This window comes from Alosa pseudoharengus, unplaced genomic scaffold (genome assembly GCF_046254945.1).
Source record: "Alosa pseudoharengus isolate Yale_2024_CS ecotype anadromous, Long Island Sound unplaced genomic scaffold, YU_APseudo_1.1 YU_APseudo_1.1_scf_17, whole genome shotgun sequence".
Taxonomy (NCBI): domain Eukaryota; kingdom Metazoa; phylum Chordata; class Actinopteri; order Clupeiformes; family Clupeidae; genus Alosa; species Alosa pseudoharengus.
Window position 1 is genome coordinate 18,391,555 of NW_027468640.1, and position 26,365 is coordinate 18,417,919.

The window sequence follows — 26,365 nt, forward strand, 5'->3', positions numbered from 1 at the left end:
TGAGTTCAACTCAACAGGACACATTCCCACCTGGACAAGGGGAAAAGTGCTGTGAGAATCATGTTCTTTGATTTCTCAAGTGCTTTTAACACCATCCAGCCCCTCAGATTGGGAGACAAGCTCTTGCAGATGGGTGTGGACGCTCACTTGGTAACCTGGATTACAGATTACCTGACCGAGCGACCACAGTTCGTCAGATTGAAGGACTGTCTCTCTGACACTGTGATCTGCAGCACCGGAGCGCCACAGGGAACTGTGCTCTCTCCAGTCCTGTTCACCCTGTACACATCTGATTTCTGCTACAACACCGAGTCATGCCACATGCAGAAGTTTTCTGATGATACTGCAATTGTGGGGTGTATCAGGAACGGGCAGGAGGAGGAGTACAGGAGCCTGGTGGAGGACTTTGTGCAATGGTGCAAACTCAATCATCTTCAACTTAACACGTCAAAGACCAAGGAGATGGTGGTGGATTTCCGCAGGTCTAAGCCCACTCTGCTACCAGTCCACATTGATGGGGTCAACGTGGAGGTGGTTAGCTCCTACAAATATCTGGGTCTCCACCTGGACAATAAACTGGACTGGTCAGCCAACACTGATGCACTCTACAAGAAAGGGCAGAGCAGGCTGTACTTCCTGAGGAGGCTGCGGTCCTTCAATGTGTGCAGTAAGCTCCTCAGGATGTTCTACCAGTCTGTTGTTGCCAGTGTCCTCTTCTATGCAGTGGTGTGTTGGGGAGGAAGCACAAGGAAGAAGGATGCAGGGCGAATTGACAGGCTGGTAAGGAAAGCTGGCTCTGTAGTGGGAGCTGAACTGGAGTGCATCACTTCACTATCTGACAAAAGGACCCTGAACAAACTGATCAACATCTTGGACAATGAGTGTCACCCACTCCACAGCACCATTGTTAAGCAGAAGAGCCTGATCAGCTGGAGACTTCGGTCACTGCCTTGCACAACAGACAGACTGAGAAAGTCATTTGTCCCCAGGGCCATTGAACTGTTTAATGCCTCACTTAAGGGAAGAGGAGAGATAGACTTCTCTGCATAGTCTGTCTGCCTCTTCACCCCCTCCATGTTTGGTACTGTCTGTCCACTAGCCACTTGTATCACTGTCTTTATGCCGCACTGTTTGCGTGCTATATTACCACATTAGCACATATGCATAACCCCCCCCCCCCCTCTATGCCACATCCAAACTGTGGCCACACTTATACATTTTCTTAAATAGTTAAATATATAGATATATAGATTTTACCTTACTTTACTTCTGCACTGCTGCACTGTTGGACTTACTTACCCATTTGCACTATCACCATGACCACTACCACTATCACCATTGCACTACCACCATGACACCCATTCGCACAGAGCACCTTACCATATCTTAACTATGCACAGAGAATCACAGGCTCAGTCCCTGCCTCAGTCATTGAAAGCGCCTCTGATTGATTAGTCACCACTATGTGGATACTGTCTCTAGAATGACTTAGATTAAGTGTTAGTTAGTATAATTTGTATTTTTGTAATTTGTATTTTAGTATATTTTTATATATTGCATTAAGTGTTAGTTATATAATTTGTATTTTAGTATATTTAGCATTCTTTATCTTCTAATGTCCTTATTGCTTAGTTGTGTTTTTATATTATATACTTTATTACTCTTTCTGATGTTAAAGAATGTGGTTGTGTGTTATGTATGCTGCTGAGACCTTGAATTTCCCCTGGGGATCAATAAAGTATCTATCTATCTATCTATCTATCTAAGTGCTACAGGAACTGATGCTGTACTGTCCTATCATTTTGTATCATCTTGATAATCAACAGTAGATGTTGACTTTTGGTGGTGGGGGTGTTATGTCCTGGCATGTTTGTGTTGCTTTGCTCTGTTTTGTCCTGTGTCTGTGTGTGAGCTCTGTTGCAGGACGTGCTGGCGGTTGAGGCGTTAATTGCCAATGTCAATATTGCCGTTGGTGACTGGATGCGCTGCTGTATAAAAGGGGCGCTGTTCCCCATCTCAGAAGCTACGCTAAGCTCTGCCTGACTTTGCATGCTGTGCCTTTCCACCTGCCACGCTCCACCCAGCGGCTTTTGCCGTTGTTGCCGGAATCGCCAGAGTGAGAGGCTGGCTGGGCCTAGATGTGGGCTTGGATTTTAGGCCTTGTTTTTGGATTAAGTTTCTACTTCGTTGCCTTTGTACTTGTGATTTCTGAGCTAACACTTCTTTTCTTTTTATCCATATTATTATATATCCACTTTTTGTTAATTAACACTTCATCACTTGACAGATATTTCCTTTGTTCGCCTTTTTGGAGGTTTTTCAACCTCAACACTTTTGTTGCGTGTCCAGCCCCTAGACTTGCACGTAACAATCATCCCATTAAATATATAGATATGATGAGAAAAGGGCAATGATGATGATATCAGTAAAGGAATTATGTCTTCACACACCTGAGCTGTGATATGTAGGGCAGACACTGAAGGAAACTCCTCACTTCACTCTCTTCATCTGACCAGCCTATGAGGTCCACTGGTTTCTTCTGTTTTTGGAGTTTCAGCACTTCTAGGAAGAGTGAGGCCTTTCTCTTTGAGAGGTCTATGGACCAGAGTGCTGGAGCTGACTGGTAAACTGGCTTAAATACTGGAAGGAGCCTCCTGCTAGTTTCAGACTCATAGAGCCTCACACAAGAGTACAGTTCCAGCAGCACATCACTCTGTTCAGAGCTGTCCTCATAATCAAGAGGGAAAGTGCTGTAGCTGCACACAGAGGACAAGAGCTCAGAGAAACTCTCTCCTGTATCTGAAACACACCCAGCTGCCGCACCACCGAGATTCACCAGGAACTTGGCTGCTTCGCTTGAATCTGAACATAGACTGAATTTAAAAGACAATGATAAAAGTCTGAATGAGTTGCCACATTAAAGATATCTTGATAGAGAGATATACATCCACACAAACACAAATCACATTATCTTAAATGAGTCATCATCATAAAAAAACATGTTGATATGCTTTAAATCTTAAAATGTGAAAACATTAAAAATGAAGTACACTCTAACATGCATTGTCTTACAATTTAAACATAACCATAGCTTATGCCTTCATTATCATCGTCATCATCATAACCGTAAAACACTGATATGAAACATGAAATATATCATTGCATTACATGTGTAGATATGGCTGAAATATAACAATGTGGATGATGTCAGGTAAGGAATTATGTCTTCACACACTTGAGCTGTGATATGTAGGGCAGACACTGAAGGAAACTCCTCACTTCACTCTCTTCATCTGAGCAGCACCTCAGCTCTACTGGTTTCTTCTGTTTTTGGAGTTTCAGCACTTCCAGTAAGAGGGAGGCCTTTGTCTTTGAGTGGTCTATGGACCAGCATGCAGGAGCTGACTGGTAAACTGGCTTAAATACTGGAAGGAGCCTCCTGCTAGTTTCAGACTCATAGAGCTTCACACAGGAATACAGTTCCAGCAGCACATCACTCTGTGCAGAGCTGTACTCATACTCATCATTTTCATCATAATCAAGAGGGAAAGTGCTGTAGCTGCACACAGAGGACAAGAACTCAGAGAAACTCTCTCCTGTATCTGAAACACACCCAGCTGCTGCACCACCGAGATTCACCAGGAACTTGACTGCTTTGCTTGAATTTGAAGAATATAGACTGAAACTAAAAGACAATGATAAAAGTCAAGGTCAGGATGATTTTATTCATACACTTAATGCTATCAAATTAAATGAGTTACCACAATAATGACATCTTGATAGAGAGATATACATAGACACAAACACATACAAATCACATTAACTTTAAATGAGTCATCATCATAAAAAATATGTTGATACTGTATGCTTTAAATCTTAAAATGTTACAACATTAAAAATGAAGTACACTCTAACATGCATCGTCTTACAATTTAAACATAACCATAGCCAATGCCTTCATTATCATCGTCATCATCATAACCGTAAAACACTGATATGAAACATGAAATATATCATTACATTTCATGTGTAGATATGACTGAAAGAGAACAATGAGGATGATATCAGGTAAGGAATTATGTCTTTACACACCTGAGCTGTGATATGTAGGGCAGACACTGAAGGAAACTCCTCACTTCACTCTCTTCATCTGACCAACCTCTCAGCTTTACTGGTTTGTTCTGTGTTTGGAGTTTCAGCACTTCTAGGAAGATAGAGGCCTTTCTCTTTGAGAGGTCTATGGACCAGCATGCTGGAACTGACTGGTAAACTGGCTTAAATACTGGAAGGAGCCTCCTGTTAGTTTCAGACTCATAGAGCTTCACACAGGAGTGCAGTTCCAGCAACACATCACTCTGTTCAGAGGTGTTCTCATGACCAAGAGGGAAAGTGCTGTAGCTGCACACAGAGGACAAGAGCTCAGAGAAACTCTCTCCTGTATCTGAAACACACCCAGCTGCTGCACCACCAAGATTCACCAGGAACTTGGCTGCTTTGCTTGAATTTGAAGAATATAGACTGAATATAAAAGACAATGATAAAAGTCAAGGTCAGGATGATTTTATTCATACACTTAATGCTATCAAATTGAATGAGTTACCATATTAAAAACATCTTGATAGAGAGATATACATCCACAAACACATACAAATCACATTAACTTTAAATGAGTCATCATCATAAAAAAATTGTTGATATACTTAAATCTTAAAATGTAAAATCGTTAAAAATGAAGTAACCTCTAACAGTCATTGTCTTACTATCTAAAACATAACCACAGCCAATGCCTCATTATCATCATCATCATCATAACAATGAAATGAAACATAAAATCTATCATCCCATTAAATATGTAGATATGATGAGAAAATGGCAATGATGATGATATCAGGAAAGGAATTATGTCTTCACACACCTGAGCTGTGATATGTAGGGCAGGCACTGAAGGAAACTCCTCACTTCACTCTCTTCATCTGACCAGCCTATGAGGTCCACTGGTTTCTTCTGTTTTTGGAGTTTCAGCACTTCTAGTAAGAGTGAGACCTTTCTCTTTGAGAGGTCTATGGACCAGCATGCTGGAGCTGACTGATAAACTGGCAGTAGTGCTGAAATGAAACTCCTGCCTTCTTGTGATTCATAACCTCTTGCATGAGAGTACAAATCTAAGAGGAAATCAGATTCATTGTAAACACTGGAGAGTGTAAGCAGTGTCCTGACAGTGGTGAGTACATATTCCCCGCCATAGTGAGCTGCTTGCAGACACAGATTCAGATGGAATGACTTCACTCTCTCTTTCCACTCTTGAGAGGAAATGCTGCCATCTTGAGGTTCAGGGAATCTGTTTTCACAAACAATACAGAGAGCAGGCTCATCAGTGGTTTATCTCTCAGCTATCACAATCACATATTAACATGTACATTATGCATCAGATAGTCAAAAATATATCAACATCAAGAAAACTATTTGATATTGACAATAATTACAACAGTATAATACAGACAGAATATATTATGCAATAGGGGAGGGATCACAAATGGACTTCAATGGTTTCTTAATGGGACATGAATAATGATGAAATGGACATGCATTATATTTCCCATGTGAGGGGGAAGTGTGTGGCTATTTTGTTAACTACATAAAATCCCATTATTAAAAACAACCATTATGTAAGAATTAAAAATAACAATCTCCTCTGTTTTATACTCCTCTGAGTATAAAATCACATACATTATATTACAGTGCCAGGCTTCACATGAACATGTGGCATTTCACCATAAATAAAAATATGTTTTGGATATGAAAGGAATTAATTACTGCATACTGACTGTACCTAAGATGTGATATGTAGGGCAGGCACTGAAGGAAACTCCTCACTTCACTCTCGTCATCTATCCAGTCTATGAGATTGACTGGTTTCTTCTGTTTTTGGAGTTTCAGCACTTCTAGGAAGAGTGAGGCCTTTCTCTTTGAGAGGTCTATGGACCAGCATTTAAGAGCTGACTGATAAACTGGCAGTAGTGCTGAAATGAAACTCCTGCCTGTTTGTGACTCATAACCTCTTGCATGTGAGTACAGATCTAAGAGGAAATCAGATTCATTGTAAATACTGGAGAGTGTAAGCAGTGTCCTGACAGTGGTGAGTTCAGATTCCCCATCACAGAGAGCTGCTTGCAGACACAGATTCAGATGGAATGACTTCACTCTCTGCGTCCACTCCTCAGAGGAAATGCTGCCATCTTGAGGTTCAGGGAATCTGTTTTCACAGACAATACAGAGAGCAGGCTCATCAGTGGTTTATCTCTCAGCTATCAAAATCACATACTGTATGCACATGTAACATTCTCTATCATACTTTTAAAAATATTTATATATACACATTAAGAACACCACTTAAGCATTAAGCAGCTGATAATACACATTCTACATACAGGAATAACAGAACTGGTTTATCAATAGGACATCACTGAAATGAATATTTATATATCCTGATTTGAGTGAATCATGTAGTCATTTTGTTGACTACATATACAAATATTCCAATTAGTGAAAATAGCTTGTCCATCCCCTTTCTCTAAAAGGAACAAATAAAACACACAGCCTACATACAATACCAAGATGGGGTTCATATTAACATGTAGTTTCACATAATGCACATGAACAAGTGTAGAAGAGAGTAAAAACAATTTGTTTTGAATCTGGATAGAAATAATACTATCACTCACATCAGCTGTGATATGTAGGGAAGACACTGAAGGAAATTCCTCACTTCATTTTCTTCATCTGACCAGCCTCTCAGCACTACTGGTTTCTTCTGTGTTTGGAGTTTCAGCACTTCTAGGAAGAGTGAGACCTTTCTCTCTGAGAGATCTATAGACCAGACTTCAGGAGCTGACTGGTAAACTGGCAGTAGTGCTGAAATGAGACTCCTGCCTGTTTGTGACTCGTGATCTTTTGCATGAGAGTACAGATCTAAGAGGAAATCAGATTCATTGTAAACACTGGAGAGTGTAAGCAGTGTCCTGACAGTGGTGAGTACAGATTCCCCGTCATAGAGAGCTGCTTGCAGACACAGGTCAAGATGGAATGACTTCACTCTCTGCGTCCACTCCTCAGAGGAAATGCTGCCATCTTGAGGTTCAGGGAATCTGTTTTCACAGACAATACAGAGAGCAGGCTCATCAGTAGTTTAGCCCCCATGCACATTTGAATTGTGTTATCCCGGCCAATGTTAAAAAATAAATAAACAAATCATCATCATCATTTGATGGTTTATCAATAGGGCATCCATGAAATTAACTGTATTTAAAATTAACTGTACCTGGAAAGAAAAATCACATTATCCTTAAATAAATAATCACCTTCATTGTTCATGTTTTTAAGCTTACAATATGACAACATGAACAAAGAAGTACACTCTAACAGACATTTGCCTTGCAATTTAAACATCACAATACCCAATGTTGTCATCATCATTGTAACAATAAAACTGATAGGAAACATAAAATCTATCAGCCCATTAAATATGTAAATATAACTGAGAAAAGGGCAATGCAGATGCTATCTGGAAAGGAATTATGTCTTCACACACCTGAGCTGTGATATGTAGGGCAGACACCAAAGGAAAACCCTCAATTCATCCTCTTCATTTGACCAGCCTCTCAGCTCAACCGGTATCTTTTGTGTTTGGAATTTCAACACTTCTAGGAACAGGGAGGCCTTTCTCTCTGAGAGGACTATGGTCCAGACCTCAGGACCTGACTGATAAACTGGCTGTAATGCCTGAATGAGACTCAGGGCATTTTGAGAGTCTTTTGCACGAGAGTAAAGCTCTAAGAGGAAATCAGATTCATTGGTAACTCTGAAGAGTGTAAACAGTGTCCTTACTGTAGCGAGTTGGCCTACAGATTGCCCCTCAGATTCTCCCTCACAGAAAGCAGCAATCAAACACAGATGCAGATGAAATGACCTCTCTCTCACTCCCCACTCGTCAGAGGAAATAATCTCAAATTGAGGTGGTGTCAATCTATTAAAACAGATCATACAGAGGAAGAAACAAATTGATCAGCAAATTGGCTTTCTTTTGATATACGGCAATGTCAATTCATTTATAGAACCAATTACGAAAGGAAATATATTGCAAGATATTATTTTCCATTACATTTCCCAATATATTATACATTGGCAATACATGGAATAATATATTGATGACACATATATTATGCAATATATTATGTATTCATGCAATACATTGTAATGTATAGCAAAATATACAAAAAAATGCTCATTTCAATATATTGAAATATATTGAACATGCATATATAAAATAATATGTGTGTAAATATATTCCAAAATATATGCAGTTTTATATTTAAGTATAAGGATACTCTTTTGATACCATGAGTGAAATTTGGTCTCTGCATTTATCCCATCCATGAATTGGGCATGGGAGAGCAGTGCTCAACCACATCCCCCGCACACATTTTTCCAACTGGTCAGAGATTTAACCAGCAACCTTTATGTTACAAGCCCAAAGTTCTAACCAGTAGGCGACGGCTGCCATAGAAATATCCATCATAATGTATTCAGATGTACTGTATATTGGGAACTGTATTGGTAATATTTGTAAAGATATAGTGTCACATGTACCGGTATGTAAAGATATAGTGTCACATGTACCGGTATATTTAATGTACGGTAGAATATATTTTAAATATATCTAAAATTATTTGGAAACATATGTACATATATATTGTAACATTTATGCACAATGTGTGTATATTTAAGAGAACATGCACATACAATGTATGTGCATATGTGGTGATATATACAATTATGTACATGTAACATTTAAAATATATGAATACTTAATAAATATGCAACCAGCAATATACCGGTATGTGCAAACCATTATTATACTACATATTAACACAGACTAATGAGTAATCCATCAAAAGCCACCTTTATTTTATTTTAATAAGGCACACCCTTACGAAAATTAACCATGGATTAACAATGGTTTTACTATGTTTTTTGGGGTAACCATGAAACGGGAAGATACTTTTCAACTAAAGTCAACTCAATAACTTAACTTGGCTGAACTACAAATTGTAAATTATTGTCCGGAAAGTTTATATCAGGGGTCTCAAACTCAACTGAGCTGGGGGCCACTTCGGCCAACGTCATCTGATTGGAGGGCCATGTCAGTGTAAAAGGATAATACAAAAAAGAACAGCTATTTCTGAAAATGCAATGTTTTTTTTAAATACTACACAAAGTGCAAATCTTTAGCTTATAAATAAAATAATAATAAAATATAAAAAACAAAAAGCATAAAAACAGGTATGTGTGTGTTTCACTCCAAATAAAAAATATTATCTTCTCATAACTTATTTAAACCTGCATGGCAAACTTTAGGCAGGCACCAGGGTTAAGAAAACAACACCATTGGATTTTGACATCAAAATTTTCAAAAGGCTTGAAAGTGGTCTTTGTAAGACTTTTTAAGGCTTGAAAGTCCTACTGTGAATCTTTGAGTATAAAAAAAAGTTCATGAAGGGGGTAAATGTATCTAATTTGCCACTGGATGGCAAGCACCTCAAATTATGCACCTTTCAGTAAATACTGGATGTTGAACATATTGGAGCAGGTTTACAGGTTTTGTCATATTACCCACATAACAAATTAACAGGAAAACAGTAGGCCTAAGATGTAAATCAACAATAGTAAACTATTACTAGCCTATAACCACAAACCGTCATTATAGGCCTACAATAAAGTACCCTGGTCAAATCAGTTCCTATCGTGGGTGACTGTTCTTCAGAGCCCTATTTTTACTACCCCTGCTGTCTGTACCACGTCCATTACGGACACTATCATCACGATTACCACTGCCACCTCAAGCTATGTTGGGCAGAGGGTCGAAATAAGCATGGTAGGGCCTATGCTTAGTGGACACCGTCGTATACACGCAAAGACGCACCTCCATTCACAGACGCACCGTGACTATCACTGTCAATAGACGACCGATCATAATCTCCAAAAGGCAGATATTCTCCTTCAGAATCAGAATCTAGGTGAATAACATAGCCTACCCAAGACTTCATCATATGTGAACGTTTTCAATTTGTGCAAAAATGGCCTGCATCACTTCCGCGTCAAATGCACGTCTTTGTGTTTCTCGCGTGTAATACAAGTATTTCCTGAAAACTTTGTGCTGCGAATTTGGGCTTGAATCGAAGCTCTGGATGTCTAGCATCTGGTGGATGAGAGTACAAACGGGATTTGTCACCATACTTGGATCTATCGTCTATTTTAATCAGTGTTGTTGTTTGTCGCAATTAAAATACCCTCAAGGGCCGAATTACATTATTATTTTGAAATTATTTTGACATTTGACATTAGGAGTTTGAGACCCCTGGTTTATATTCACAACAACATCACTGCACAACTAAGGCTGAGTACATTTGTTGCTGCCTCCAGCACAAACAATACTTTAACCCTTTGCAGACTGAACGTCATCGGTACTGGGATACCAAATTTAGAGCATGCGGTATGCAAAGGGTTAAGCCCTATGCACAGGATTAAGGTGTTGTGGATGGTCATCTACTTGATGGTTTCCTTCACCAATAAACAATTACATGACAACATGACAACAACTGCATAGCCTTTAGTGTCGCTGACACTTAGTTGTATTTTAATTCAACTCCAATATATAAAATAATATGATATATATATTTCCTTTCGTACGGGACATTTAAAAACAATGGCAATTGACCAAAGTGCTACAATTTCAAAAAAGACCATAGCGTAATAATACAAACAAAGATAACCAGTTATCAAAACTAAACAAGAAAAGACAGAAAATAAAAGCAGCAATAAAAAGTCAACACTAAAGGTAAAACAATGTCAAGTTAAAAGTAATATTTAAAAGTTGACAATCCTATAAAAAACAATCTGCAGTATTTTGGACCAACTCAAGGTGTGAAAGAGAGGCTTAGATAACACAAACATACAGTGAGCAGCCTGCATATAATGAATGCATGAATTACTCTTTCAAATTGAAGGATAGCTATTATTTGCCATTAGATAAATTTCTAAAAAGTTAGATTTGATCGCAGAGTTTATTCACTTTCCATGAGCAGCGTCCTGACTGATATAGTCGGCTAGTCAACGTTGACAGTATTCAGCAATTCAGTTTTTAGCGTTCAGCAGTGCAACTATTAAATGCATAGGCCTATTTGATAAAATGCTGACTTAATTTAGTTAAGAGATATAGTTTCATGGCTAATGACTAGTTCACAACCCTGAGGAATGGGAAATTCTAGACAAGACTTATTTCTAAAGGGGTTTTAGGATAAACAGTTCAAATTTCAGTGAGACTTCTTTTTGTGATAGACAATATTAACATCTGCGAAAGCAATTGTTCAGCTTCTATCCATCTTCTATGGCCAATATGACTAGCAAATGAGTGCTGCTTATCAATAGGTAAGCAACGCTAGCTAGTAGACATCACACATTCTACTGTCAGTCACTTTGTTTTGTTGTTGCCTACAAGTTCAACACCAGGCGACTGCAGAGGCATGTAGGCTATACACTGCTTGTCACACACGCACATGATTTAGCAAAGCCATGGTGGAATCACTCTGTTGCATACATGCTCTCGAGTGCAAGCAGATTCCTTCTGCAGAGATGCACTCATTGTCAATATACCAACAGCCTGTTTGATTTTGTGCTCCTTGCTCTTAAAGGGAAGGGCAGATGTCACTCTCATTGGTTTACGCCCAACACACGCCCAATACACCCAGATAAGAACAACGCTTTTGAACTATGCATGTGATGCAGAGGCCATTTTTACTGCTGTCAAGATATCATATGTCGATTCAGATACACCCTAAACGTCAGACTATGCAGCAATAAAAAGTCAACACTAAAGGTAAAACAATGTCAAGTTAAAAGTAATATTTAAAAGTTGACAATCCTATAAAAAACAATCTGCAGTATTTTGGACCAACTCAAGGGGCCCTATCATGACATTCTAAAGTGCATCGTCACTCGTCAAAAGTCTATTCAAATTTAGTAGGATGTCCAGTTCACATTGTGCTCCTTGCTCTTAAAGGGAAGGGCAGATGTCACTCTCATTGGTTTACGCCCAACCCTTTTGAACTATGCATGTGATGCAGAGGCCATTTTTACTGCTGTCAAGATATCATATGTCGATTCAGATACACCCTAAACGTCAGACTATGCACTTAGATTGCTAAAATAGGGCCTACTGTGAACTGGTAGTTAGAAATATACTGTATTTCAGATTTATTTCAACATTCACTTGGCTTGTCATTTGTCAAAATTATTACTTCAGTCAAAGTCTGACCAAAATTTAATTGTTGTAGCCTATTTTAGCAAATGCAAAATAAGATACTGGCATTATTGGCCCTCCTGCCTAAATATTCACAGAGATTTAAAATCCCACCAGGGTCCGTCTATCATGAATACTAAATTCAAACATATTTATGTAATGACTGACTGCAAAATACAAAACAGCCTATTTCCTAAATATTGTCTCTAAAAACATTAAAATCCATGAAACTTAAAATTTATAAATAACCTCTGGAAAAATATAATTGAAAAGGGCTAAACACTGCAACATATTAAAGGAAACGTGCATCAGTACCTGATGGAGTTGAGTTGTGGAAGAACACTGAGGACAAGCTTGTAGACAGCTACGCTCAGACGTTGACTGGCAGGATCCCAGTGCAAGATGAGGCTTATCTTCTCTTGTCTCTGGCATATCACTTCTCTTGCTTTCTCAAACACTAATGGTTCCCACACTGGAAGGTGAAACTCTGGTCCAAACAAATTCAGCAGACCAGTGAAAAGCATCGGATTTTGAGAGTTCAATGCAGTTGTCCAAATTGTTTGCAAGCAAGAATCAAGTCTGCAGAGAAATAAGTAACTAACATCAGCTGTTTGGACAAAACCACATGTAATTGTGTGTGTGTGTGTGTGTGTGTGTGTGTGTGTGTGTATTTGTGTAACACCTGATAGCCTATAATTTCCTTGAGGTGATCAGAGTGTATTACCTGATGTGCTGACTGCAGTCACCAACAAGCTTCAGAACTTGTTCAGAAACATTACAGTTCAAGTCCAACTCAATCTTCCGGTCATTGGACTGTTTGATAACATAAGACAATGCACAGCACTGATAAGGGTCAATATTCCCATCCACCAATTCAAAAGAATATTTCATTTTGCTGAAGAACACAAAACATGGCAATGGTGCCTGCATTTCAAACAGGCACTGGCAGAGAAACAGAAAGTCCTCATAATCCTCTGGGATAGCCTCATCTTCATCTGCCTGGGTAGTGAGGAATGCACTCAAAAGTTTCTCATGGAATCCGCTTGATACCAGCTTAATGTGTTCTTCAGAAAATAGACACTTAACCAATGACACATTTTTCTCAGACAGGAGACCACACAGGAAAGGAATCACATGCCTCATGTGTTTCCCCTCTTCACTTTTACAGTCCTGAAGAACTTCATCAATAATCTCTGGATTAGCAAGCAGCCATAGCGCAACAAAAAATTCCTGCATTGTGTTGTGGAGGAAACTATGACACGATTTTTCCTGAGTTGGTCCTTCTCTAGAGGTAAGCTGGATCAGAAAGTTATGCTCAATGGTGTTGTCTTCACAATCTTGTAGAAGCATGGACTTCTGTTTAATTGCGTTGAAAGCATATTTGCACAAATTCAGTATCTCTGTTCTGTTGCGCTGAATATAGTGGTCTAGTTGCCATAATTTTAAGCGTTGTCCACCTTTCACTATATGTCGGAAAATGTTAAGATAAATCTTTGTAGCTGTATACAGGTTGGGCGCTTCAGCACTATGAAATAGCATACAGGTGGCAACCATGAGTGCATGAATAGGGACATGGCAGAGGCTACGCAGCTCAGAATTCCCCATGATCAAGCCCACAGCATCAGGTTTATCTTTGAGTATATGGGACAAATAAGCCTTCAGTGATTCTTCATTGAACCCCTGCACACAAACGACAGGCTTCCCACTCTGGAAGGATCTCTTCATATTCTGGCCGGCAAGTTACCACAACCTTGGCCTCAGGGAGAAGCTCTTTGGTCATTATCTTGTGCAGGACAGAGTTCGAAGGTACATCTTTGATGCCATCAAATATTATGAAGACGTGTTCAGAGTTCTCCTTGATGTCAAGTAGCACCTCTTCTCTGTTTAAATGGGGTTCAACGTATGCATCAAACAGCAAAGATTCCAGACTTATTGGTTTTGACATGTCAGGCAGTGTTGTCATATCAAAATAAAACAGATAGTTCAGTCTTCTATTTTCCATGATTGTCCAGAGGTTAATCATTTCAAGAGTGGCTGTTGTCTTTCCGATTCCTGGTTTCCCAGTGAGCAGAATATCTTGCCTGCTTTTCAGGAGGTCTTCAGGAGATAACTTTGCTTTACTCTGTGGAATGTAGGTACTCAGCTTTTTAGACCGGCATTTCTTGTATTTCTTGCTTTTCACTTTAAATTTAGTTGACATAGGGCAGCTCTGCTCATCTCTGTCCAGCACAAGTTTTGTATAATGGAAATTTTCCAAATTCTTGTAATCTAAGAGAGATTTCATTTCTTTTGTGTGAGTATTGAGTATTATTTTGGCTCTTGCTTTGAGTTGGCTCTGGTATTGTTGACAAGGTTTGGAGCCTAATGATACAGTACAAAACACTGTGAACAGTCTCATTACACAATTGATCTTCATTATATCAATATATTGTCTTACATTTTACACTAGTACCGTACAGTATATTTCTAACTTACTGCTATTTATAATGTTACCAAAAACATCCCCCAACTTACTCACACGAGCAGGTTTCCATTATATTCTTGACTACATATTGCAGCTGAATCTCTACCCACAGCACATCCACATAACCAGCAGCTTTCAGTGTTCCTCTCACCTGTGGGCTCCATATCTGGCTCATCTCCGAAACAGGTGATCCAGGGATGCAACTCCTTTGGTAAAGTCCTGTTTCTTTCACCATGCAGAATCATGAGGAATACAGAGCAGGCATCTTCCCCCTTTTTGGTGACCATGTCTAAAAGTTTTAGGTTTTGATCGAAAGAATGCTTTTCTGAAGTGACTTCTATCACCTCATATGAATTAAACACCGCAAACTCTCTTCCTTTAACCTTTTCTTGAAGCCTCTCTGCAATGAGTTTAGCATTTTTGAGGTTGCTAACCAGGAATGGCCTGGCATTCGAGATGTACTCCAAAGCTGATTGGTTTGTGCAGGCCATGTCAAAGGTGCATCTTCCATCCCCAGCTCATCTTCAGTATCAGCACTTCTGATAGACAAACCAAAATACAAGTCAACAACAGTATTAGGCTATTACTTATGCCTAAACATGTTATTACAATAATAATAGCTGTGAATGAACAATAGGCAAGTGGTTCTTAAACTTTTTGTCTGCCAAGAACATGGGCCAAGTCTCGTGACCCCCTTCTCTCTAACTGGCAGAATTTGGTTTCGAAATGTTGCGAGATGGGCATTGGAAGCAGAGGCAGAAAATGTCTACTCTCATAGGCTATGTCAACACCAAAGGCATTAATGTCAATGGCAGCCTTTGACTAAAAACCTTCAGAAAAATAACTTTAATCATTTTGCAACCTCTTCAATATTTTTGGCGACCCCCAGTTGAAGAACCACTGCACTAGGCTATGAGTCTTAACAATCTTGGAAGAAATTCGAGTGCTGTTATCACTATAGAAATGTGTGCAACGTTAGTTAGTAAGTAGTAGTGTTGCATGGGCCAGTTTATGACCCGAGGGCCCCCGCGGGTTGGCCAGCAGGTCGGGCTGGTGAGATTTATAGGTTGCGGGTGGGTCGGGTAATGTTCTGGGTTAGCATATCCACGTGCGTGTTCTGTAGGCTAAAGTGGGATTCCCCCCCTTATGTTCCTCTTTCCTTCTCCGTCTCTGTCTCAAATTTACATGCACACCAGAGTTGATTGGATTCAAAAATACCTCATTGGAGGGGAAAAAGCCTATCCATATAGTTAAATTAAACAGTTGTTTCTAATTATCCAGATGATAACCTAAATAAGCTTCTGATGTAAGCGAACAGATTTAGATCCTAAAATATTTAGATCAGTGGTCCCCAAACTTTTTCTTCCGAGGGCCAGCTCACTATGCCTGGCTCTAAGAGAGGGCCAGAGACTCGGAGTATATTAGTAACCATAAATAGCAGTCTACCTTAGTTGAATATTCCATTACATTTAATCATAGGCTACTGCAATTTAATACCATTGTTAGCTGTGTTTATATTGCAATCATGCCATATCAGTGTAAAATGTAGCTCAAATGAAATAATACTAATAAAAAATAGCATTCCCAAAAGTATTAGCAGGGAGTCCCAAAAGTGTATTTTATTCAAAATGTGTGAACTCTGAACTCTGTGTCTTTGCATACACAGCTCAAGTTGTGAACAAGCAATATCCTACAAATAAAGTTCTCAATCTATGAGAGTTTTATGAAGTGCTGGCAAAAACATCTGAAATGACCACTTTCACTCACCTGATGAGAACTTTGTGAATTTGTATGAACATTTGAGTGAATATGCCTAGTGGATGGAATTCAACTTGGTTGCTAAAAGTTGCATTTTGGGCGTTTTGCATAATTAGCATAATAAGATAATTAAGGGGAGACACTATACAGGTGAATAGGGTACACATTTTAAATTATAGCTATCACCATGAAACTTTCTCAGTTGATTACTTATGTTCAGATGAGAAAAAAAGTATTGCATGTTTCTTTCTTTTTTATTTTATATTATCTAATATGCAAATGAGGCCCTAACTAATTGCACTAATATGCATATATTTTAAAAAACAAAATCAGATCATGTCACTTTTAAACATTAGTTTAAAAGTGACATGGTATATTGATATTGCTGAGAGGTAGATAACAGTATTACTTGATCATTGATTGATAATTTGATGTCCTAAAAAGAAAAGAAAAAACATGCTGAATTTAAACATTTCTGTTTATCACTTAATATAACATTCCATTGTTCTTCAATTATCAATACAGGAGAAAACTCCAATGCCGACACAACAATGAAAAAGTTTTACTGTCAGTTGCTACTATACTCTCCACTTGAGCACTTTATTCTTCCACTGTGAATAATAATAATACCTCTAACATATATATATATATATATATATATATATATATATATTGTGCAGATAATTATATTAATAGAGTAGCGCAAAGTATCTCAATATTTAATGATAGAATTGATTATCTAGCTTAATTTTATTTGAGTCAGGTTTACTCAGGGTTTACTCTGATAACATTATATTAGCTTATCACGCCCACTTGTTGTGGCGCTTTGTTGTGCATTTAACAGCAATTTCAAAAGACAATGGCTTCACAATCACAATCTGTTATACACAACACTCAGCCTTTCTTTCACATTGAAAGTGTGGGTGTATTTCGGTTTTCAACAAAAAGCGAATAGAAAAAGGACCTTGACATGCACCATGCCATAACAAAGTTTTTGCACTTCAGCTGTGTAGATAATGTTCGCAGAATTAAATGTGACATTTGAAGTGAGTTGAACAGTCTTATTTTTATTTATTTTTTTGCAATGCCTTTGAGTAATAAGGGAGACATGAATTGCAATTTATCGCAGTATTGAATCGCAATACTTGTTGTATCGTATTTGCTAATTCCCACCCCTAATATAATTTTTGTATGTGTTTGTGTGTGTGCATGCTATAGTTATTTTGCATGCTGTATATAGGTATTGTAGTTGCATGCTTGTAGTTGCATGTAGTTCTTGAATATAGTTCTTGTGCATGTCTCTGTGTGCATGCTGTATACATGTATAGTTCTTTTGCAAGGGGTACTTAATTCCTTAATCTGTACGTACGTGGTTACAGGTCCAGTCTCAAAATACCCCCTGAAGCCTGATACTCTGGACTCCCACACCTCAGGGCCAGTTTGTGCCATTACAGTATGGCAGGCTGCCTGCCTGCATACACCTATGCTTAATTAAAGAGCTTGTTGGTTTTTCACTGCAAGACCTGCCTTAAAGTCTAACCACTTCAATAAAATCAATTATTTTCTTCATATGGGCACAGAAAGGCCGTAATGGTGTAATAGGTCAACTCTACCCCCTGACCAGGTTCCTTAAAAGTTTTCACCAACTCAGACCCCAAAATATATGTGTTTCCCTTGGAAAAATAATTTTGAGCCTGGCTTTATCACACAATCTGATTTTGTTTGTAAGCAAATGGGCACATATTTAATGATAGGGCCTCATTTGCATATTTAAACAATAAAATAGAAAAAACATGCAATACATTGTTTTTCCTCATCTTAACATAAGTAAAACATTTCTGGGCTCAAGAAAATGCAACTACACTAACTGCAGATAAGCCAATTTATGTTTGAGTGGTACTATTTTGTGTAGGATACAGTCAATGACTATTACTTTCCTGGTGGCACTGCCATGGTTTTGTGACAAACTAATAATTTTGAGCGAGAAGCATACACATCATACGCCAATCTTTCTCAAAGTGTGGTCGGTCTGCACGTTATTCTTAGTGGTCTGTGAGTAGATATATAGACTATGGTATATCATACTGTAAATCGTTTTTCTTAGACGACAATATGTGACTGCAGAGGCAGAGCAACGTTTTGAGTCTATTTATTCAGATTTTCAGACAAATACGGAAGCGACTTGACACACGATAGCCTACGGAAGCGAACCATGCACTGTGCGTAGCCTAGTTTAAATCAACGAAATAATAATGAGGCGCAGAAGTCGCCTATTCAAAAATAGGTTATTAGTTGTAGACAATCCTGATAGTATTTCAATAGTCAGCTAAAGTAAATTAATCAACTAGAAGCTTAAGAGAAAACTGTTCCTGGCCATGCACAACAAAAACGAAACTAACTGAATAGCCTATTTCGATTTGTTATTATGAATTTAGGCTAACGACGACCACGTGAGAATCCTACAATTGTTCGCCCTTTTTTATAAGCCTACACTTCAAAGGATTCACTCACCATTCATAAATCGACGTTTTGAATGAGGTAGGCTAGCCAAGGTCAATTAAAGTACACCTCGCAGCGGTAGCGATGTAGCGCATGAGCTTCAGTGCCCAGGTACAAAAGAAAGTAAAGGAACTCTAGCCACCTGCAGGCCACATGATGTTATTGATTCTGATAGGCCTACCGCATTTCATACAACGTCTTTTCAATGTTGTCAGACAAATCAAACATCCTCCCTTTCTGACCACTCCTTCTTATGAGTTGTGAATAGCCTAAATGTATTACTCTGTCTATGACTGCATCATGCAATAGTGAAAAGTGAAAATATCCTTTTAGGTCAAGCAGACTTTTGCAAATGTAATTATTTGTAAATCCTGCATATGCAGAATCTGAACCCATTTCTCACTCTGAAGCATGCCTTAAAAACATGTCACTATATTACAACTGCTATTGTAACTTTGTTGAAAGTGTAGTTGCCTTGACTGTAGCTTTTGTGCTTTATAAATAGTCCTGCATCATACAATTTAGCAAATACCACATTTTACCATGATAAAATACAAACACACAGATGCAATGGAATTTTGGCTTGCTGGGCAAATCAGATCAGGGCAGATGGGCAGATCAGCAAATTTCACTGAAAACAGTTTATTCACAGCTCCTTTGCAACACCATGCAGCTAAAGAAAGAAAACAGTAAGGTATCTGGGTGAGTAGGATTACAAACAATACTAGAGATAGACTGAAGATGCAAAAAGATGTCTCATGACACAGTAAGTCGGCTGAGTCGTCATACTGATCTGTAGATACCAAACACGTAGATCTTTCCATTACATTACCCCTCACCTGTTTGGCTGGAGCACTGGACTCTCCACAAATACTGCCCCCCATCACCTGTACACAGAGGCACATTATTATTCATTTGGACCTGGGGCACAGTACAAACCTGGGGCACAGTACAAAACTCTCAATTCATATTCATGCAAATAATAACTGCATTCCTATAAATGGTTGTTTCGTTCAGGGAAAAGTATAGTATAGTATATATACTCTAGAATATATATACGTATATATACTAAGTATACTCTTTTGATCCCGTGAGGGAAATTTGGTCTCTGCATTTATCCCAACGTTAGTTGCACATTCTACACTCTAAATTAATTTGAAGTCAAATGTAAACAAACCTCAATTCTTTTTTCATGTTCCTGGATAATCTTGAGTGTCCAAAGCATTTTGGCCAGAGCTGCTTCAAGAGTGATGTCAAACCCATTCACAACGCCAGTCTCCATTAAGGTCTGTGGGGGGGGGAAACAGGAAGTGACGCAATGGTGTAACAGAGCCAAATGCTGTTTCCCAATGTTGTAGAACCATACTCAAAGGCTGCCTTTTCAAGGTTGCCACGTCATTGAAGTCTGTCAAGCACTTTTCCAATGTCAAGAATGCTTCGAAATTCACGTCCTTTGTTCTGAGATTTTTCAATGATGCATCTGTGGATCCTCAGGTGAACAAAAATACCCATAATTCTCTGCGTTGACATGCATCGGAGCAGCGACCTACTGAAAAAGAGCCGTTATTATAAAAGTGAAAGCGCTCAGACGGACTGTGGTGATGTGCATGTTCACATTTGCTAGTCTGTACCAAAGTAGAGTCCGAGAACACTAGGGAGGCCTCTAACCTCATCTTCATAGAACCCGACTCGTAAGGAAGCGTTCTATCAAGGAAGCATGCTCGACTTTCCGAAACAGCAATATTCAGAAGAAGTGTGTACAGGAAGTCTGCAACGGCTCACAGCTGCCAGTATTGTAAAGGTCAGCCTTATGTGAGACTTCACAGGATATCTCATCACTGACTCTATTTCTACCTTTAAAGTCCAAAATATTGTATGCAGAGGCACCTGCATTGTCCATAGTTAAGACACTATAAAGGACTTTTCAGGTTAGCACATTTTCCTAAAATAGGAGATAACTTTGCAAACTTGTATTTGATCAAATCTTTGCACATTCTTCTGTCCTTCTGTGCTTAACAAGAACATGTGTGTTGAGTGCGCGGGTGTGTGAGAGATGAAGTACCCAGGAGGACTCGTAGTTGGACCTGACGGATCCTCTGTAGACCTGGGTGCAGTTCAACATCACCACCTTTCTGTTCTTTGCCTCGTGGAGAGCTTTTCGCAACCAGTCATACCTAGGGATGTCCCCAGGGCCATAGGACTCCAAGATCACACCTGCAGCCCCATCTAGAACACTCCTCACCTGAGGAAGGTTAGTGATTTAAATAGTGGATCACACAAAACAAGAAAGCCATCTGTACACGGAGATCTAGCATGCTACTCTGACACTTACATACTTCTCCTGAATTCCAGGGAAGAGGCGTAGGATTCTTACATCAGGAGTTTCACCAGGATTGGACTTGGCCTCAATTCTGTCCCTAACACACACTGGTGTGTGGGCAAGCACTTCAAGATCCACCAGAGGGAGAATAGTTATGCAGAAACAATGCTCAACATGTCTTTAAACGGTAGGGTATACCGCAGCCACCACGCCTGGCAGGAGTTGCGTCCTGCTCCCTCTGTGTGGTGGCTAGCATTGAAGTCGCTCCCCTCAGACGTCTTCCATTAAGGGCAGAGCTGCACGGCATGGACCTGTCAACATCATCAGGTTTTCAAGTGGGCACCCCACTTCACTGATGTTTCATCAACAAGCCCACGACACCTCAGTAGGGCTTGATAGCAGAACTAATGCCTGGAACTGCTCCCTCTGCCGATCTGGGACCTACCGTGCAACTCTACTCCCTTCCTCTCTGCCCGCCTGGCTTGGCCAACGTTCACTCCGCTTCAGCCACAGCCACCTGGATGACTGCTCTGCCTGCTTTGAAATGCTGTTCACTAGGCTCTTGCGGGTTGCACCTCTAACCCCAAGACTCCCTAGTGCTCTCCAGAGGGACTGTCCTGGGAATCCCCTGCACCCCACCTCCACTGGTAGGTTCCAGGCTCTCCAGCCCCTCTGCTGGCTCTCTGCGATGAGCGGCTGGTACTTCCCCAACTTGCGCTGATGTGCCTCCTCGATCCTCTCCTCCCAGGGTACCGTTAACTCTAACAAAGCCACCTGCTTTGTTGCAGGAGACCAGAGCACAATATCTGGTCGGAGGCTGGTGCTGGCAATTTCTTCTTTGGTTTGAGTCTGGGGTCTTCTCCGCTTCCTCTCTCTCTCTAGTCCCTCCGCCAGTTGTGCCAGCACTTTATCATGGCGCCACCTGAACCTCCCCTCGGTCAGGCTTGCTTGACAGGATGACAGGATGTGCTCGAGGTTTGCTGGTCTCTTGCACTGTGCGCAAAATGGGTCCTCTGACAGCCTCCACCTTTGCAAGTTCGTCGGTGTTGGCAGTACATCGTACACAGAGCTCAGCAGGAACTTCAGTCGATGCCCCTCCATGCTCCAGATGTCCTTCCAGCTAAGGGATCTTCCACGGACGCTGTCCCACCGTGTCCAGCTGCCTTGCTGTTTCATAACCACTGCCCTGGCTTGCCTGCTCTCCTCCTCCACAGCTTGGATCTCCTCTTGCACCATTCCCCTACGCTCCTTCCCTTTCGCCTCCTTCCAGCTTGCTCGGGTAATGACTCCAAGGCCCAACCTCCCCTGTGTCACAGTGCCCGTGATGTCACAGTGCCCGTGATGTCACAGTGCCTGTGATGTCGGCGTGTTGCAACCGCTCCTCTGCTTCTCTCAGAGCTCCGCTGGCGCTCCATTTCCGGCCAGTCGTCACGGTGATGTCTGCCTGCCGCACCGCCTGATCCTCACTGTCCCGCAGCATCATGACCAACCGGACCTTGGCAGCCTTGAATTCCTCCACGACAGACATGACGGGCAGTTGTAGTTTAGACCCCGAGCTGTATAACCCCAACGAGCAAAAGCTTCTGGGGACTGACAGCCATCTCCTGAGGAAGCTATTGATCTTCCTTTCCAAAGCTTCCACCGTTGTCAAGGGGACCTCGTATACAAGCAGTGGCCACAAGAGCCTTGGTAGGATGCCGTGCTGGTAACCCCAGGCCTTGTACTTCCCTGGTAGACCACTCCTCTCCAGGGCTTGCAGCCACTCCTCTGCCTGGCTAAGCATCTCCCTTACGCTTGCTCTGTCGTTTAGGTCAGATCTATACCATCTTCCCAAGCTCTTGACCGGCTTTTCGGTTACCGTGGGGATGGTGTCGTCGCCGATCTTAAACCGGAAACGATCTTGGACCCGGCCCCGCTTCAGGACCAGACTCCTTGACTTCGGGGGTTTGAACTCCATCCTGGCTGCGGTGGTGAGCTCCACCAAGTCCTCCAAGATCCACCTGCCCTCCGGGACTGACCTTGCCGTGATTGTCAAGTCATCCATAAAGGCCCTGACTGGAACCTGCTGGACCCCACTTGACAGTACAGCTCCCCGTCTCGGCTTCTCCACTGACTTCACCAGGAGGTTCATTGCTGCCGCAAAGAGAATCACTGAGATTGTGCACCCAGTCGCGATTCCCACCTCCAGCCTCTCCCAATTGGTAGTGAAGTCTCCAGAGGAGAAGCGCATCCTAAATTTTCCGAAGTAGTTCTGGAGGAGTAGCTGAACCCTGTCTGGGACATGGTAGGCCTTGAGTGTGTAATCGACCAACTTATGGGGGGACAGTACCATAAGCGTTGGTCAGATCCAACCACAGGACTGCTATGTCTCCTTGATTCCTCTTGGCGTCCTCAATGATCCTGGAGATGATGCTGTTGTGTTCAATACAACCAGGAACTCCTGGGACTCCGCCTTTTTGTACAGATGTGTCGATGTACTTGTTGTTTATCAAGAACTGCGTTAGTCTCTTTGCCACAACTCCGAAGAACACTTTGCCCTCCACATTCAACAGCGAGATTGTGCGAAAGTCTTTCAGGCTAGAAGAGCCCTCATGTTTGGGAATGAAGCATCCTTCAGCAATGAGAAAGCTGTCTGGCAACTGGTTCTTCCGCCACACCACCTTAAGGAGCTTCCATAGACGTCTTCTCAGCCTCTCGCAGTTCTTGTAGACTCTGTACGGAATGCCGTTTGGCCCTGGTGCTGATCCTCCCCTGGCCTTCCTGATAAAATCATTGACCTCCTGCCATCTGAGCTCTCCGTTATCGAATGCAATCGACTGGTTCTTCTACTGTTTCAAGTTTGAAGAAAATGCTATACTTGCGTGAATCCTCATCCCATTCCTCCACAAAGTAGTCATTAACAGCCTTCTGACTGAAAATAAATAAATAAATAAATAACTGACTATGGTAAAAAATGCATGTCATCATATGTCTTATACCTATGAGGCAAATCATATGAAATATTTCAGAATGTGATGAATGGTCTCCCATGCTGCATATGATGAAGCATATTATTAAGTAAACTCTATGGTCTCAACTCTCCCATGCTGAATGTCTCCTTATATGTTCACTTATTAATGTTGTGTCCCAAAATGTACAGACTTTACAGACACTCTCTTTATTGAAATAGAAAGAAAAGTGTTGGTCATGCTTTTTTTTTCAAGCACTGAATATTATTTTGATTGCATGTTACCCATCTATCTGAATGTACCTATGCCAGTATTCCCCATCATACAATGTCAGCACTTGGCTAACAGGACTGAAATGTCTAGAAGTTTGATTGGTATGATCAGAGCACAGTCCAGAGTTTTCTCTGTTGTTCCACTGCAATAGGAGACGACAGGACATTTATCTGAATACTTACTGTAACTGAATCAAATCTTCTGTGACAGCAGGTTCCTGATGCAGCTGAATATGGTTGATGATGAATTCTCTGACATCCTGAATGCTTCCTTGTCAAGAGTGACCTACAAAAAACACAAAGCTACACTCAGACAATAAATGCTACCATTACCACTATCACAACCACCACCACTGCTACTACTCACACGACTAATAATTGCATACTTATTTATCAATCGACCAACTAACTGACTTATTGACCTGTGAAATAGCCATCTCTTTCACTTTCTTCTGACATATTATGATATATTGGCCTTTTCATGTGTTGCAGTATGCTCTGCATTGACCTGCTGAAAAACGTCCCTCAAGAAACCGACAGACCGACTGACTGACTGACTTTAATGAGTTTACCTGCATATGTGTGGAAGCGCAGCGGGGATCCTATGGTGTTAGGATTCCCGTAAGTCATATTTCTGTCCCCCACTGGCTTTGCTCCTATAGGCAGAAACCAAAAGTGGACCCAGTCACTTCTCAGAGTGATGAGGTGTGTCATGCTTCTGCACAGAGGGTGGTGCTGCTGTTTATAGAGGTAGAACACACGGATCACTGAGGTGCTGCTGTGTATAGGGGTAGAACACACGGAGCTCATGCTGCTGTATATAGAGGTAGAACACACGGATCACACAGGTGCTGCTGTTTATAGAGGTAGAACACACAGAGCACAGAGGTGCTGCTGTTTATAGAGGTAGAACACACGGATCACTGAGGTGCTGCTGTGTGTGGGGGTAGAACACACGGAGCACAGAGGTGCTGCTGTTTATAGAGGTAGAACACACGGATCACTGAGGTGCTGCTGTGTATAGGGGTAGAACACACGGAGCTCATGCTGCTGTATATAGAGGTAGAACACACGGATCACACAGGTGCTGTTGTTTATAGAGGTAGAACACACAGAGCACAGAGGTGCTGCTGTTTATAGAGGTAGAACACACGGATCACAGAGGTGCTGCTGTTTATAGAGGTACAGAAGAACACACAGAGCACAGAGATGCTGCTGTGTTAATGAGCTACAGATCACAGGCAAATGCAGCTGTTGGTGGAAACAGGATGCACGTTGTGCTTCACAAGCTACATAAGCTTCCGGAAAAATACAATCATAGAATATAAAGTCAGTATAGGCCTATAACTTAAAAAAAGCCTGGAATTTGAAAGAAGCTGTATTTATACAACAATAAAGAAATAACTGTCAATTTCATAAGTTTCATAAAACTTCAGTGCTCTCTAAAAGAAACCAACATCCAGTGAATGACAATGTAGGACAGTAGGTCCACAAAAAAGTAAATACATTTGAAAACATTCCTCAAAATATGGCCACACTAGAATGACTAGTAAGCCATAAAGCCTACCATCCCCATCGTGGATCAGCCCTATGGTACCTCCAGTGTAGTAGACAAACACTTTCTTTACGACTCTCATGGCAGCCATACTGTAGAGCATTATGGTCTTGTGTACTTGCAGTTTCTGCATGTTACATAGTAACTAGGAAGTAGCCAACGAGACAACAGATCCACAGCAGATCTGCCACTCC

At 40.8% G+C, this 26,365-nt stretch overlaps 1 protein-coding gene and 1 long non-coding RNA gene across 4 annotated transcripts; both read right to left on the reverse strand.

The window, feature by feature from the left end:
• Positions 1 to 4,844: 4,844 nt before the first annotated feature.
• On the reverse strand, positions 4,845 to 19,179 carry LOC143127335 (uncharacterized). 3 transcript variants are annotated; one of them, XM_076288769.1, is made up of 8 exons: positions 19,089 to 19,179; positions 14,971 to 15,358; positions 13,080 to 13,168; positions 12,671 to 12,934; positions 7,589 to 8,023; positions 6,723 to 7,145; positions 5,831 to 6,253; positions 4,845 to 5,338 (listed from the first exon to the last, which is right to left on the reverse strand). In XM_076288769.1, exons 2-8 carry the CDS (start codon positions 15,052 to 15,054, stop codon positions 4,900 to 4,902), a joined length of 2,157 nt encoding a protein of 718 aa, XP_076144884.1. In that variant the 5' UTR covers positions 15,055 to 15,358; positions 19,089 to 19,179; the 3' UTR covers positions 4,845 to 4,899. The 3 variants fall into 3 exon arrangements, with proteins under 3 accessions (XP_076144884.1, XP_076144883.1, XP_076144882.1); XM_076288768.1 differs by having other exon boundaries at positions 13,080 to 14,477; XM_076288767.1 differs by having other exon boundaries at positions 13,080 to 14,716.
• Positions 19,180 to 19,896: 717 nt separating this feature from the next.
• LOC143128001 (uncharacterized) lies at positions 19,897 to 26,283 on the reverse strand. The gene is made up of 5 exons (XR_012987770.1): positions 26,184 to 26,283; positions 25,189 to 25,272; positions 24,800 to 24,902; positions 20,254 to 20,364; positions 19,897 to 19,963 (listed from the first exon to the last, which is right to left on the reverse strand). It is a non-coding gene; the product is annotated as an uncharacterized LOC143128001 (long non-coding RNA).
• Between the last annotated feature and the right edge of the window lie 82 nt (positions 26,284 to 26,365).